The 17,659-nt window shown below is 38.9% G+C and overlaps 1 protein-coding gene across 1 annotated transcript; it reads left to right on the plus strand.

The window, feature by feature from the left end:
* Window positions 1–9,545: 9,545 nt before the first annotated feature.
* Window positions 9,546–11,334, plus strand: LOC140122910 (serine/threonine-protein kinase SBK1-like). Its single transcript, XM_072144151.1, has 3 exons — window positions 9,546–9,663; window positions 10,264–10,466; window positions 10,606–11,334. The coding sequence occupies exons 1-3, from the start codon at window positions 9,546–9,548 to the stop codon at window positions 11,332–11,334; spliced, it is 1,050 nt and encodes a 349-aa protein (XP_072000252.1).
* Window positions 11,335–17,659: the final 6,325 nt, after the last annotated feature.

Consider the following 17,659-nt stretch of genomic DNA (forward strand, 5'->3'; position numbering starts at 1 on the left):
GGTTAACTACTATAAAGAGCTGTAACAGTTACTAAAGGTGTCAGCAATGAAACTTTATAGTTAATCCTGATTCTTATGAGAATCCAACATTTTTAAAATCCAATTGTTACAGAGAACAAAAAATATTTGTCTGGATCTACAATTATAAAATATTCAGTCCCGACTATACTGTCTGTATATATAAAATAGATATCCCTAATCTTCCTTAATGTTTGTTTTGTTTTTTTTTTACATGTAATTTACTGAAATGTGTTTGTATAAATTAAGAGATTCTTGTTCTGCTCAGGACTGGGGTTTGTCTTCTAGACAAGGAGAAGTCAGATGTAAATGTCAGACTTCCCGGGGTGAGGAGCTTCTCCTGGAGGCTGTGGAGGACACCAGGGGTAATAGAATTACACTATAAGTAATGGACTTGTGTCCACAAACAGAGGGGATTAATGTGTTAATTTCATGGTAATGGGCACCGGTTAGACAGCTTTGAAGACTTCTTCTCTAAGACACTTGGAGCAGGATGGAAGTTGTGTGACATGTCTGGTTTCTTGACAGAGGTGTTACCTAAGACGGTGGGGGGGGGGGGGGAATCACGATGCATAATCTGTACCAGGCCCAAATGTGATGTTGTGTATACAGTCCATAGCCAACAATTCCTTGACTGACTTTGAAGTGTGTGGGGGGGGGGGGGGGAGATACCAATTAAGGTTTTACCACAGTTAAGGTCTGACAAACTCTTCCCCAATCCTTTGAAACTTTTTGGATTAGGTGGTTATAGCATAGCAGCTTTGAATTTTGAAGACTCTCGGGGGTTCCCCTAGTTGAGGGTACTTTTTGCCTTCTTTCACACAATTCCGCCTTTGGTTTCCTAATGCATACCATGACGTTTTAACCTTTTGAGAAACCTCACTGAGTTTGGAAAATTGGTCGCAGTCTCCTTCCCTGGTAGAAAAGGTCTCTGAAAACAGTATAGGTCCTTCACCCTGGGGCGTTCTATGGATGTTCCTAACCCTTGTAGAACGAGGAGAACAGGAATATGAGCTTGCCCTCTCGCGGTGTTATGATGGGAATATTCTTGATGCATGCAGGAGATGGCAATGACAATGGGGAACTTTCCTCCATGTACTAATTAGGCCCTTTTGGAATGAAGTAGATAAATATATGTAATCCAGCGTCTTCACCATGGGACATCTCCCCCACCACCCTCCTCCTCTTCCTTTACTCCCTATGTTAATCTTATCTTTGCCTCTAAGTCTCCAATAGTTTGGTCCCTTGGTCCTGTCTGATTTATGTGTTAATGTTTGTTACTATGCATCATATTAGGAAGCCTTAGGCCGCCATGATCTGATGTTTGGTTTCTATATCCTGCTGTGTGTGAAACCTGCCATCACTTGCACTGTTTTTCCTTTCACTGAGTAATGTTTGTTTTTGTTTCCTCACACAATGGCGCTGGGGGGCTCTTCACTGCCTTCACGATACAATGCTAACGCTTTTCTCTTCATCTACATTGAAGCGTCTTTGTTATTGTTTTTGATTTGTGCTGTAAAAATAATAAAAAGGATCTATAAAAAGGGGAAGAGACACCTTTATGACCCCCTATGGCTCCTCGGCCTTGATGTGCCCCACCATCTGCACCTGTCAGAACGTGTACACGGTCACTTATGACATGGTAATCTCCATTGTTATCGCTGTACACAGAGGACATCCAGTGACCTTAATTCATGTAGTCACCATGTCTCCTCATGTATCTGCTCCAAGTTACCTCACATATTACAAACATGGCTGCTGTACAGATGTGAGCTTATTGCCTCACACATGATGGAGATTACTGATGTATATGAGACATATCGCCCTGTACACGGTAGATATGTTACATGGGAGAATTACATGATCGTGTACTATAGACATAGGTGGAGTTTTACCTCAGAAATCTCTGCAGTCGCCATGTCTCCTCATGTATCCACTTCCTGTCAGGTTGCACATGGCCGACATGTCAGATTATATATGTTGGCATGTTGCCGCACACAATATAGATGCCTTTGACGTATAATATAGAAGAATGGATAACGTTTTACATGGGAACGTTATTCCTTTATTATCACATACTGTGATGAAGCATCTTCTTGTTACCTCACATTGATCCTTTTACCTCACATTGATGTCACATGTGTACTTCTTACTGAGATGGACGATTTATTATACATAACCGGTTTATACTAAAGCTTCTTCATCCGTTCTGGTGGCTAATTTCTACCTGTGGGGTTAAAATTCTCATTATGTCCGTAGAAAATTTCCTCAAATATCGGAAAAAGGAGTTAGGTTTTGTTGGTTTCCTCTGTTCTCATATCTCAAGGTGACATTACACCTGAATACTATAACAGCAAAATCTGAAACCAAAAACATCAATGGTCCTCAGTCCCTTCTACACCCCAACTGTTCCCCACCCATACAACAGACAACATCAATACATGGGGGGGGGGGGGGGAGGGGAGCTTCAAATTCATTTTTACAACAAATTTGTAAGGTGGGTTTTCTCCTTTTATATCTAAAGACTAATAATTGGAAAATTTTAAATGTCACCTTGATGCTTTTCTCAGTTACTGTAAAGCTCTTAAATGGTTAAAAACTGTTTTTTTTCTAATATATTTAACCCCTTAACGACCTGGCCTTTTTTAGTTTTTTCACTTCCATTTTTCACTCACCAACTTAAAAAATCTATAACTTTTTTATTTTTACACGTAAAGAGCTGTGTGATGGCTTATTTTCTGCATAACAAATTGCACTTTGTAGTGACGGTATTTAATATTCCATGGTGTGTACTGGGAAGTTGAAAAAAAATTCCAAATGCAGTGAAAATGGTGAAAAAACACATTTGCGATGTTTTCTTGTGGGCTTGGATTTTACAGCTTTTACTCTGCGCCCCAAATGACATGTCTACTTTATTCTTTGGGTCGGTACTATCACGTGAATACCAAATTTGTAGAGGTTTTATGTTTTCATACATACAAATTTTTTTGGGGGATTTTGCCATTTTCTGGTGCCCATAACTTTTTCATACTTTGGTCTACGGAGCTGCGGGTAGTGTCATTTTTTGCAAATTTTTATGGCCTTTTCATTGCTATAATTTTTGGGACTTTGCTACCTTTTGATCACTTTTTATTTTTTTTATATTTTTCAAAATAGCAAAAAAATGACATTTTCAACTTTGGACGCTATTTTCCGTTACGGGGTTAAATGCATTGAAAAACTGTTATTATATTTTGATAGAATGGACATTTTCGGACGCGGCGATACCTGATGTGTTTATGATTTTTACTGTTTATTTATATTTATATCAGTTCTAGGGAAAGGGGGGTGATTTGAATTTTAACCCTAGGCTGTCTGATCGATCCTAGGGTTTTACTGCCCATGCATTACAATGTGCAATTAGCACATTGTAATGAATTGGTTAAAACGAAGTAGCCTCGGGTATTCTGAACACCCGAGGTTACCATGGCGACAGATCACCGCAACCCGTGACGTCATCGGGGAGCGACGAGCCACGACAAGATGGTGGCGCCCACGCGCCGCAGTCTTTTTGAAAACACCCGCGATCGGTGCTAGCAATATGCAGCAAAGACTTATCGGCTATGAAGAGGGCTCGGCCCGCGAGCCCTCTCCATGCACCGGGACCCGGTGCGCACCGTACTAGTATATTATGAAAACATACATATAATATTCCAACATAAAAATTTGTACATTGGGATTCTTGTCTTATCCAAAGCAGGTTATTTTAATTTTATTTACAGTCCATCACTTTGAGTCTTGTTGCTAGATTTCTCTCTGCTTTAGTACAGGTTTAGTTTGCATATACAGGTGGTCCCCTACTTAAGAACACCCAACTTACAGACGACCCCTAGTTACAAACGGACCTCTGGATATTGGTAATTTATTATACTTTGATCCTAGGCTACAATAATCAGCTATAACAGTTACCAGTGATGTCTGTAATAAATCTTTATTGTTAATCTTGGTTCTTATGACAATCCGACATTTTTAAAATCCAATTGTCAGAAACCAATAAAATTCTGTCTGGGGCTACAATTATTAATATATAGTTCCGATTTGCATACAAATTCCAGATAAGAACAAACCTACAGAACAGATCTTGTACGTAACCCGGGCCTGTATATGTTCTATATGTTAAAGCTGGGATTAATAATACAATCGATTATTACAATATATAATTGCATAACATTTAAAGGCTTATTGGACTTAGGTTAACATGTAAACCCCATGTACAGAGCTGTGTGAGGGATTACTTTCTGCGCAACCAATGGCACTCTTATTGACCGTATTTAATATTCCGTTCCATGTACCGGGGAAAAAAATTCCAAATACGTTGCAATTGATGAAAAAACGCATTTGTGCCATTTTCTTGTGGGCATTTTTCTTTCACGTCTTTTACTGTGCGCCCTAAATAATATGTCTTATTTATTCTTTATATCGGTGCGATTATGGGGATACTACATTTTATATAGGATTTGTGTTTTTAATACATTCAAAAAAATTAAAACCTTCTGTACAAATTTTGTGTTGCCATCTTCTGGGGCTAATAACATTTTAATACTTTGGTCTACAGCGCTTAGTGATAGGTGTCATTTTTTGCGGGATGACGTTTACTTTGCTACCATTTTGGCTGTATGACCTTTTTGATCACTTTTTTTGTGGAATTTCTGACATTTGGGGGTTATTTTCCGTGATTGGGTTCAACACTGGGAGCAGTTATTAACATATTAGATGCGGGGATTCCTAACATATGTTTATAATAATTTCTGTTTTATATTTGGGGAATGGGGGTGGAGGGGATTTTTTTTTTTTTCTACTATTATTCAGACACCCCCCCCCCCAACCCCAGTGTACTTTAACCCTAGGTTGTCTGATCCTACCATATATTGCAATACTACAGTCAGGATTTGACATATGATCTATTACTATGCTCCACTGGCATATTGTAACAGATCTTCGGAAACCATAAAGCATCAGGTCTTGTACAGACCCAAGGCTGTCATGGCGACAGATCATCACTCCCCGATAACGTAATGAAGAGCGACTATTGTAGCCATGCCCACACGATGCCGGCTTTTGCTGCCCCCCGGCGGCAATCAATAACCGGATAACCCCCATCGTGAATGTTAGCTGCAATCATCCCCCTTGTATGGAGGGGGCTCAGCCTGAAAGGAGATAATTTTTATTTTTAAAATGTATTGAAAAATAAAATGCTTAAATGATTAAATGCTTAAGTTTTGGAGTGGGTTTCGTTCTAGACGAAGAAGAGTTTAGGACAACGGTGTTTGGTTTTTTTCACGACTTGTAACCATATCAGAACCAATATAAATGTATTTTAAAATAATTGATGTGCTAAAATGTGTTTGTATAAAGTGATAGAGAATCTGGTCCTGCTTAGGAATAGGGTTTGTCTTCTAGACAAGGAGAAGTCAGATGTAAATGTCAGACTTCCCGGGGTGAGGAGCTTCTCCTGGAGGCTGTGGAGAAACTCCTGGGAATAAGATGAAACCATAAGTAACGGCTTGTGTCCACAAACAGAGGGGATTAATGTGTTAATGTCATGGTAATGGGCACAGGTTAGACCACTCTGAGGACATCCTCTCGGAGACACTAGGAGCAGGATGGAGATCTAGATCATTTCTTGTTGTGTGAAATGTCTGGTACCTGGACAGAGGTGTAGGGTGAAAATGAAAAATCCCTACGAGGTCCCCAATTATAATGCACCATATAGTCCTGGGGAAACATTTATTAATTATAAACCTGTGGCTTATTAAAGGTTTTAGTTTTTTTCAAGAAGAGAATTTTTCCTTGAAGAATAATATAATTGCACAATAACTACAGTTTTGTGTCCACATATGGAGAAGATTAAGATATGAATATCATGGTAATGGACACAGGTTAGAACACTTTGACCACATGGAGAAACTCTGAGAAAGATTGGATCTCTTTTGATCCTCTCCTCATTATAGATGCATTTCACAGAACTCCTCATAAAGACAGAGGTGTAACCTAAAACTATGGTTTCATAATATATAATCTGCACCAGGTCCCCAATTCTAATGTATATAATCCTGGTCTCTTTGTATTAGGAGGACACACTATATGGACCCTATAAGGCTTCTGGGCCCATGTTTGGCACTACATTCTGCACCCCTCAGAACATGTAAATGGTCACTTATAGTAACTTTATAGTCTACAGGTTTATTGCTGTACACCCAGGATGGTAAGATTGGATAGAAGTTGATAGGAATATTATTCTTCTGACTGAAATTACTTCTTCATACACTCAACCAACGAGGTGCTCTGAAAAACATGGCAAAACGCCGTAGGGGGACTGGTGAGCCCCATACATAGTAGAGGGTTGGCTGCACCTGGCTAATTCAATTAAGTCATATTTCCTCAAATGTAGGGGGGGGGGGGGATGTTGGTATATCTTAAAAGGGCATCTACCACCAAAATGAAGAACTGTATGCATCATATCAAGCACACATGTAGCTATAGCCATATTCTGACAAGGAACAAAATATTATTATGCTTTCCCCTAACAAAGCCCATTAGTTGGGTGATACATGGGGACTTTTTCTCCCACAACCTCCAGCCACTTCCCTACTGGCTTAGGCCGGTTTCCCTTGAACATGTGCATGCCCAGGCTGTAGCTCCTCCATCCCCTCTACATAGGGAGAAGTGCGGCACGGCCGTAGTTATGGGGAAAGATGGCGCATGCTTAATATTATTTCCTGGTATTGGGATGACACTGTAGGCCAGTGGTGGCGAACCTATGGCACGGGTGCCAGAGGTGGCACTTGGATCCCTTTCTGTGGGCACCCAGGCCTTCATCCCAATTTAGAGCTTGCCAGATGGGACTCAAGGCTTTCCCCTGTGATCCAATACAGTTCAGGACATGCCATGCTCAGTGCTATTTTAAAGCGGCATCCTTGGCTGCCAGGACTACAGGAGGAGTGGTAAGGTGTGGTTAGAGATGGATTTGGAGCTCCTGCTCTGGGTTACCTGATCCTTCCTCTGCAGTGGACCCTACTGGGATGCTACAGTCTACTGTTCTCCATCATCTTTCAACTGTATTGGTGAACTCCAATATTGGAGGGCGCCAATACAATTAAAACCTGTGATACAGCAGGGTCCAATAAGTTACTGCTTAAATTGTCATGTGGGCACTTCGCGATATATAAGTGGGTTTTGGTTGTAGCTTGGGCACTCTGTCTCCAAAAGGTTTGCCATCACTGCTGTAGGCAATACATCCATCAAAATGGACGGACGTATTGCCCATTGAAATGCATGAGGCTGTATGCTACCCTTACCGCAACACTATGGTAGGGTGCATATGAATGTTTTTGTGGGAAAAACACTCTTGCATTGTTGCATTTTGGATCGGTCTCCATGTTATGGTTACAGGTATTCACACATTGGGTTTGTGGAGTTTTTTTTTTTTTTTTTTTCACCTCTGCTTTTCCATGCGTAATGATTATATTTATTTGTAGGAGTGTTTTCTGCCATTGTGGGTGGGACTTTGGGAGTTTTGGGTTAACTTTTTAATGTGTTTTTTTACCCTGTCAAAAATTAGCATTTTTGTTCATAAATTGGTTCTCAATATTGGATCGGTGGATGTTGGATGTCAGAGAATAAAGCAATTGTTGGACCTCCTGTGATTTCATATTAATAATCTATCAAAGAATCTTCAATATTCCAAACCTGGGGAATGACGTTGAGGTTGATGGGGGTCCCAGCTGTCACCCTTCGTCAAGCAATCACAAGAAATGGGGGGGGGGGGTAGTCCACAAACCTCCAGTTTTACCCCATGTGAGTGTAGATGAGACGTGTGACTTGTGGGACATATATGTCCTTATGCTCCATAGAAGTGAGTGGAGCCATGTGTACAACCATAATCTCATTGAATTCGATATCTGTAAGGGGGGGGGGGTACCTGTAGCCCTTTCATTCCGCTGATCACTGGGTGTTATCGTTGTTGGAGCCCGAGTAACCTGCCACTTGTCTACTAAAAACATAATCCTCAGTGACACAACAATTCGGACCTGGCAAATCTATAAAGAATCTTGGTATAGATTCTGTACCCTCAATCTGGGACAATTTACTTTATACTACATGAGGTTCTTATCCAATACTTCCATATGTGGGATATAATACTGTAACCAATAGAAGATGTTCATGAATACAATGATTAGGCAGGTGGTCAAAGTAAAGTTCTACCAGTGGGTCAAGCATAGAAGGCAACCAAACACCATGGCTTAATATAGGACAAATATAATAATGAGGATAATTGTATATCTAGATATGTAAGATGTGAATAGTTCCACAAAATGTGGACTCATTTTATGAGAATGAACACTCGTTACAATGTTGATGCATGAGAATTGTATATCTCCCTATAGAACTTTTTTTCTGTTGTTATCAAATTAGTAGAAGATGAGGTGTGACTAAGGTTTAGGTAATTTCAGGACAAATGATATTAGCATTTTCCTAACACTATAAACAATCCTGAGGTGGCTACTCCCTGATCCCTTGTTCCCTGATCAGCTCCTTAGTCGGTCTCTTTAAATAACAATGGGGTCTCCATGACTGGCCAAGGTCTAGGTGATGAGTCATTAGCAACTTGATAGAAGCTTCTGCCATCCAATGATAATAGAATGGGGGTAACCTTTAGGCCTTGGATCTCCTCATGTATAAAATAGAGGTAGAAGATGGGTCTTGTTAGTTTATTCTTGAGTATTTCTCAGATAAACTTGGAGAGGGCAAAAGAGTTTTCTTAGCCTAAACCACTATAGAGCGACTTCATTCAACTTCTTAAAGACACCTAACTGGACATCTTCTGCACCCTTGACTAACTGGACATCTTCTGCACCCTTGACTAACTGGACATCTTCTGCACCCTTGACTAACTGGACATCTTCTGCACCCTTGACTAACTGGACATCTTCTGCACCCTTGACTAACTGGACATCTTCTGCACCCTTGACTAACTGGACATCTTCTGCACCCTTGACTAACTGGACATCTTCTGCACCCTTGACTAACTGGACATCTTCTGCACCCTTGACTAACTGGACATCTACTTCACCTAAAACCACAACTACAGAACTAAGGTAAGACCAATCATCTAAGTTGTGTTTTTTTGTTGTTGGTTTGTTTTCCTGATGTTATTACTAATGAGTTTGGAGTTTTCAATGTCCTATAATGAACAAAACTAAAAATAATATTTAGATAACAGCTTTGTTATAATGTAAAACTGTTTAGAATAAAATGTCGTTTTAGCCTGTTCTTGGTTATAATTATGGAAAAATCGAATAACCAATAATAAGTCCAACATTATGAATTAATTTGGGGTGGTCACCCAGTCCTTTCACATTATACTGTGAATAGCTAAAGTATGATGGATTGTGATGATATATTGACATGAAGACGTATTGAACATTATATTTTCTTTCTTGTAGACTATTTGCTCAAGATCAAGCCTCACCAATCCTTAAGCCAAAATGGAACCAGTCTTCCAAACTGTAGAGGTCGAGGAGATTACCGAATGTTACAGGATCATCAAGAGGCTTGGTCAGGGGGCTTATGGACAAGTCCTACTTGCACAAGACAAACTTACAGGTATGTGACCAAGGCCATAAAGCTGGATATGCAGACTAATACAAACTAGATTAAAAATTGTAAAGTGTTACATAATTTGGCGCAATATAAATATTATTATCCTGCGCATATTGGCGGATTCGACTAATGATGTAATCTACAGAGGGATTGCGCACTCTCCGTTCCTTATCCCTTATTTGTTGCAATCTCTGGTAGAATCTGCCTCATTTTGTTACATATGTATTTCTTTTTGTGAGTGAGAACAGTGAATGTCACTCTTCTCTCTCCTGTGACCACTAACTGGTTAGTGTAGAGGATATTTCCTGCCCAGTTAGGAGTTTACACAAGGAGACCTGAGCTTCACTGTAGGCAAAAGGAGCCAGAACAGAAGGAAATCCTATAGAAAATGATCTAATATCTGTCAATCAAATGTCTATTTGACACACAGCTTCATGCATCATGCAAGTGTTATGAATGGGGAAAGAGGAGGTGACTTATCAGCTGTTGGATTAAGAGTTGGGGCTGTTGTAATAAACTAATCCATTACCTATACGGTTATTAGAATATTATTTTATCAAGAGAGATCTAGGAGGTAACATCTAATTGTTTTCTTTTCTTTAGGTAAACCATTTGCACTGAAGTTGGTGAGAAAGGACCGGACCAAGTTGAAATCTTTTCTTATGGAACTGTCCCTATCAATCTCTCTCTCGGAGCACCCAGGATTTATTACAACCTACCCGATATTTACTCACACCATGGACTACTATGCGATGACTCAGGAGCTGGCAACAGCAGGAACACTGCATCACCTCATTCAAGCTGAGGTAAGAAATGCCTTCTTCATATTGTAACATACACCTTATTATCCTATTAACCAACCCAACATCTTCTCCTCTTACTGATGTATATGACCATGTATAATCTATACGTGTGTAACTTATGATGCTCATCTTACTTTTGCAGGTCGGACTTTCAGAAGAAATCGTAAAAAGATGTGCAGTCCAAATTTCCAGCGCTCTGGACTACATGCACCATAAAGGGTTGGTGCACAGGGATCTGAAGCCGGACAATGTCCTCCTCATGGACAGAGATTGCCATCATATCGTGCTTGGTGACTTTGGCTTAACTCAGCCTGTAGGTAGCATTGTAACCTCAATGTCACACATTATCCCGTATATGTCTCCAGAGTTGTGTGACATCTCGGACGACGAATATTTAGTTTTACACCCTAGTGTAGATACCTGGGCTTTTGGGGTACTACTATTTGTCACCCTTACTGGATATTATCCTTGGAGACGAGCCTTCAGTGATGACATCATGTACCTGGACTATGTATACTGGCTGGACAATCTGAGCTATATTCCCCCACCAGCTCGTTGGGACCAATTTTCCCCTGCAGCTAACACGATGTTGAGAAATCTTCTTGTTCCGGACCAATCTTGTAGACACTCAGTTCTTTCAGTCTTAAATTACATTAATTTTCCCTGGAAAACTGATGTGAATGGAGGCAACCCATGGGAGGCTGAAAGTCCAGTGGACTGTGACAGTGACAGTCAACCTATCGAGAACTTTGTAACACAGAACCAAGAAAGTACCACGTCAAACCATGGAATGGAAGCAGATAATCCAGTTCTAATTATCACGGAGGAAGATGCTATGCTGACTCTTGGATTGGAAGTGGAAATTTCTTAGGACTTCATTGTGGGACCCTAAAAGGTTCTGGCGATTCTTGATCAGTCGACCAACATTGGGAACTCAAAAAACGTAAGTATTACATTTATCTAATAAGATATTTTTGAAAATGTTTGTTAGCTGTTTATTTGAGTTTGGTTTCTATCCTTGGGAAGTAAAGGTGAAGGGTGCATCTTCAGTGTTTAGCTCTGTAATGGTACAACAAGGCAAGGTTTAGGCCATAATGCATATTCTAGACTAAATAAGATTCTCACTTTCAGGAAAGTTCTTTTTTTTTTTTTTATTATTATCTGGAGAACTGCTTAAATCATCTAACCAGAGACGTAAAAGAGTATTGTAGATTCTTTTTTGTCTTTTTATTTAAAATGCAAGAAATTTGTGTAGATTGTTTATAAAAACATTTCTCTCTCTATGGGATTGCGCCTACCTGCGAGACGAAAGGAAACCTGATGATGACGACTGAGTAGAGGAGATCGGGAGGAACACACAGTGGACCAGACAGTAAAGGTAATAACGATTTTGTCTTTGTCTAATTTTTTTTTTGTTTGGAGCCCTATTAATTGACACCTTCCTTCTAGCTAAAAATTGTTTTCCTTACATCCACATAAATCAACTTTATATTCCATGGCATCAGAGAAGACTAGACCTGTTTGACCAGCCCCTACCATCTTCTTCTTCCCATGCCTCTTTGGTCACATGACATGCTGCAGAGTGACATTACAGGTCCTTAATCCTCCTAACATTAACAAACTGTACACCATGTATGTATCTGATTAAATGAAATCACAGCCTGTCTTTATGTACTTCTAATTCTCCCCATCCTCCAGTGAGGCTATTGGGATTTTATGTGATCAGATACATCTGCAACATCTAACCTATGTATGTAACAGGACATTTGATGATGACTTGACTTTAAGTGCCCAATGATGTAACTGAGCTCTCCATACAGCAGAATATCATAGCCTGTCCAAGTAAAAATTATTATGCAGGACTCACTTTGTAAAATTATATTCACCTCACCTGGTGTGAGTCCAATAACAAACAGTTTTTTGTAACATTGTAGCCATGGAATGGAACCATTTAGGGAGAAGGGCAATCATTGTTTTAAATTAAGCCTTTTTGGGTGGTTAATTTGCAGGACCGGTTCTCTTGTTAAGCAGGGTGCAGGCATTGTAATCTGAGGCTCCTAGTTGTTCTCCTATAGGAATAGGTCAGAGGCCTTACACTTTTTGGAGATGCCCTTATTGTATGCTGATATTTTCTGCATGTAGTACACTCACAGGTAACAATTCTAGAGCCCTAATGCATCTATATATTTGGTTTTAAACTTTGCAATGTATTTCTGCTCCCCAGGCATTACATGTACCGTACAATTACTTCTCCTTACATGCTGAATGTGCAGATTTCTTTATTGTGTATATTCCAAAATTAGAAATTGAAAACTAAATATTTTAAATATAATTTCTTTAGCAGCATCTTTTCCTGCAACACTTTTATAATTTAAGATTTAAATTTGAACAGATTTTAAATTTTTTCTTTTAATGTAATATATTAGGAGCAGGATTTTTCTTGAATGCACGTTGGTCTTCCATTGAACGGGTGATGCTGTTGTATTTTTTTTTCTTGCAGGTATCGTAAGACAATTCACTTCTTTCCTTCCATCTATTGGTATTGGACCAGCTAGAGCATTAAAGAGGATGAAGCAAGAAGTGAGGGACTTCTAAATGGATAATGGAACTTGAAAGCATATTACTAAGTAGTTAATAAATCTTCAACCGTCCCCACTTTCATATGAGTCCTCTGGATATTTGACAAGACGCCACATGCGTTTATTACTTGTTACGGTCCCTGCAGTCCCACAGATAACGGTTGTGATTAATTTATCATTGGGAACCTGTAATTGGTGGAACAATTTTAAATTCTTTTAATGGTTTTTGAGTTGACCCAGATGATGATCTAAGAATCTCGCTAATTGACTTTCACTATGAAAAAGAATATACGAGAAACGAGAACTGATGGGAAAACATGTCAATAATAACCATATTGTAAAAGAATTGAAAAAGTAAAGGAGTTGTCATCTTGCTTACAGTGACTGGTGGTGGCATAAGTGGATAATGCTTTTCTTGCATATGGCACATTGTTTTTTTTGGTTTTTCAATAAAACACTTCTAAGCAGAAAATGTATTCTATATGGTTGATTTAAACAAAAAATAGCTTTTTTCCGGCACTTTAGAGTTAAAGGGGTGGGGGAGGCAAAATAGAACGTATAGACATAAGACATAACATTCTCTGGCCTTATAGCAGCTCTTGGGCATAAATTAGAGGTACAAGATGGGTTGTGTGTCTTGAGAGCAAAAGAGTTTTCATATGCTGGAACATTATCACATGACATTCAACTTCTTAGAGATAATGACCTGACATCTTTTTTTATTATTTTTGGTGAAAATGTTAACTAAGGTAAGGCTAATCTATAATGGGTTATTCCACAGATGCTATTGTAAATGACTTGGGGATAACCATGTTAGATAAATAATGAAGAAGGACTTGTATATGTATAAATCCAGGGGGAATTTGGTCAAGACTGAATTATCTGTATCTGAACAAGTTCATAATTCAAAAATGTATGGGGTCTCCTGTATGTGTGGAGGGGGAGGGGTGGTAAAAGGCTCTGGCAGCTGAATTCTGAGGTGCCAAACTGTATCACCAATGTTATGTTTTCCCGAAAACCTTTTCATCTTTTAGATTTGGCTTCCATTGTTCTGTGGCCAGGAGTGAAATAATCTTTAAACATAAGGTTCTAGGTCGAGGTATCTGCTCTTTAGTCATCTTTGGCTGAGAAGTTAGTGAGGATGGACAGGCCCAACATGTATGAATTGTGTTGGTGCCGTGCTTCCAAATGGGGGTGGGGGACAATAATCCATTACATTTATGATTTCAAAATATGCAGAATACTATAACAGCAAAATCTGAAACCCAAAAGATCAATGGACCTCGGTCCCTTCCACACCCCACTGTGTCCAGACAACATCAATACATGGGGGAGAGGGGGGGGGGGGTTTAAAAACATTTTTACAACAAATTTCTAAGGTGGGGTTCTCTATTTATATCTAAAGACTAATAATTTGAATATTTCACCTTGATTCTTTTCTTCGTTACTGTAAAGCTCTTAAAGGGTTAAGCTTGCTAAAAGCAATTTTTTTCTAATATATTGAAAGGTGCCATTATGAAAGCAGGATGATTTATATAACTCCTATCTATCCATCTTGGAAAGCTAATTTAAAATAAGCCAAAAATTAATTGATCCTGAATTCCCCAAGATTTATACAATTGGTGTTTTGATTTTTAATCTAAAATCATAATTTTTAAAGTTATGCCAACACTAAGCAGATAGAAACCATAATTTGCCATAAAATGTGGGTAGTAAGACTACAGGCGGTCTCTTACCTAAGACCCCTATTATTGATAATCCTGGTTCCTAAGGCAACCCAACAGTTTTAAAACCCAATTGTCACAGAAACCAATTGTCCAATTTTGTCTTGGGCTACAATTATAAAAAATACAGTTCCAACATATATGATTTCTAGACAAATTCAGTCATGTACAGCATATGTTCTGTAGATTTGTTCTTTAGTTGAAATTGTTTATGATTCTGCATATGGTGAATTTTTCTATAATTCTGCCAAAATTTGAGGTCCAAAGTGCTGGATCTTAAAGGGGGTTTAATATAAGCCCCCAATTACTTCATGTATATATTATACAAGGATAGAGATACCTACCTACCTACCTACCTCTCTACCTACCTACCTCTCTACCTACCTACCTCTCTACCTACCTACCTCTCTATATATCCATCCATATATATATCCTAAGTGTTATGACACAATTTGCCACTTACACGAAAAACTAAAAGGAAAAGTATTTTTTAGAAAAAAGGTTTGAGTTGGCACCAGTGCTATAAGTCTATCCTACTAGACCTTGTATGTCCTCCCTTTGCTTCTATATATATTCCATTACTGAATGGTATAATGCAGGTTTTGTGTATTTTATTCCAGACCAGAACTTACTCTAGTTTGGGTTGTTTTAAGGTGGAGTGAGGGAAAAATCCAACACACAATCATGCTCGACTCATGGAAAGCGGACTGTGTGCTGGTAGGATTCCACCGGCTGAGCTTGGTCCTGGGTGAAAAAGTAGAATACGCTCCCATAGAGGTAAATATAAATTATTATTCGGTAATTACTATTCACCCCTATGGAAGAAGGGCATCTGTGCTGTGTCTGGCTTTTCTCCCAACTTCTGACCATATAAGACCTTGCAACTAACTAAAAGGAATAATCCATAGTGAACAACCCCATTAACCCCTTAAGGACCAGACCCTTTTTCGTTTTTGCGTTTTTATTTTTCACTCCCCACCTTCAAAAATCTATAACTTTTTTATTTTTCCATGTACAGAGCTATGTAATGGTTTATTTTCTGCGTAACAAATTGCACTTCGTAGTGATGGTATTAAATATTCCATACCGTGTACTGGGAAGCGGGAAAAAAAATTCTAAATGCAGTGAAAATGCTAAAAAAAAACACATTTGCGCCATTTTTTGTGGGCTTGGTTTTTACAGCTTTCACTGTGCGCCCCAAATGACAGGTCTATTTCATTCATTGGGTCAATACGATCACGGGGATACCAAATTTGTATAGGTTTTATAATGTTTTCATACATTTACAAAAATTAAAACCTCCTGTAAAGAAAAAAAATTCTTCATTTTGCCGTGTTCTTGCGCTAATAACTTTTTCATACTTTGGTGTATGGAGCTGTGAGTGGTGTCATTTTTTGCGACTTCTGATGTCGTTTTCAATGCTTATATTTTTAGGACTGTGCGACCTTTTGATCACTTTTTATAGAATTTTTTCTATTTTTCAAAATGGCAAAAAAATGCCATTTTCGACTTCGGGCGCTATTTTCCGCTACGGGGTTAAACGCAGTATAAAACCGTTATCATATATTGATAGATCGGGCATTTTCAGACGCGGCGATACCTAATGTGTTTGATTTTTACGGTTTATTTATATTTATATCAGTTCTAGGGAAAGGGGGGGATTTGAATTTTTATGTTTTTTTAATATAATTTTTTTTTTTTTTTACTTTTTTTAATTTATTTTTTTTACTATTTTTCCAGACTCCCTAGGGTACTTTAACCCTAGGTTGTCTGATTGATCCTACCATATACTGCCATACTACAGTATGGCAGTATATGGGGATTTTGCATACCATCTATTACAATGTGCAGATCGCACATTGTAATAGATAGCCTCGATCATGACAGCCTCGGATCTTTGTGTGATCCCAGGCTGTCATGGCAACGGATCGCCGCTCCCCGGTGACGTCACGGGGAGTGACGATCGTAGCCAAGATGGCGGCGCCCACGCGCCGCCGGCTCTTTAATCCGCCAGCAGCTTTGCCGGCGGCGATCAAAGGGTTAACACCCACGATCGGTGCAAGCACCGATCGCGGGTGTTAGCGACGGGCGTTTGCTTCATTATGAAGCAAATGCCCGGTGAGTATGAAGAGGGCTCAGCCCGTGAGCCCTCTTCATACTCCCCCATGCGCAGTAAGATGTAAGGGTACGTCTTATTGCGCTATGGGGTTAATTAAACCCTTTAATCCCCAGGCAGTTTTAAATTTTGTGTTTCCATTTTTCACTTCCCACCTTCAAAAATCTATAATATTTTACTTTTCCATGTAAAGAGCTGTGTGAGAGCTTGTTTTGAGTTACCAATGGCACTTCTTATTGACAGTATTCCGTGCCATATACCGGGAGAAAAAAATTCCAGATGCAGGAAAATTGACGAAAAAATGCATTTGCGCCATTTTCTGGGTTTTGTTTTTTTTCAAGGTTTTTTACTATGTACCCCAAGTGACACATCTTGTTTATTCTTTGTATTAGAAGGTTAATTTTTTTTAAATATATTAAAAACTCCATAAATCCTATATAAAATTAAGTATCCCCATGATCTTACTGTCTGAAATAATTTTTTTTTGTTTTGCCATTTTCTAGTGCTAATTTTTCATACATCTTTGCTACCATTTTTGACTGTATGACCTTTTCATCACTTTTTATAATTTTTTTTTTTTCATGTTGTAAAATGGCAAAAACAGCGGAATTTGGGGGCTATTTTCCATTATGGGGTTTAAACGCTGGGAACATTCTAAAGAATAAGGAAAATCCCCATATACTTCCATACTGTAGTATGGCAGTATATGATAGGATCGATCAGACAACCTAGGGTTAAAGTACCCTAGGGAGTCTGAAAAATAGTATAAATAAAAGT

Source organism: Engystomops pustulosus, chromosome 3 (genome assembly GCF_040894005.1).
Source record: "Engystomops pustulosus chromosome 3, aEngPut4.maternal, whole genome shotgun sequence".
NCBI lineage: Eukaryota > Metazoa > Chordata > Amphibia > Anura > Leptodactylidae > Engystomops > Engystomops pustulosus.

Excerpts from the sequence above, each read along its gene's own strand:
- LOC140122910 (XM_072144151.1), top strand. The coding sequence starts at position 9,546 with ATGGAACCAGTCTTCCAAACTGTAGAGGTCGAGGAGATTACCGAATGT. Across the intron at positions 9,664-10,263 it reads TGCACAAGACAAACTTACAG|GTAAACCATTTGCACTGAAG; the intron begins GTATGTGACCAA and ends TCTTTTCTTTAG. Across the intron at positions 10,467-10,605 it reads ATCACCTCATTCAAGCTGAG|GTCGGACTTTCAGAAGAAAT; the intron begins GTAAGAAATGCC and ends TTACTTTTGCAG.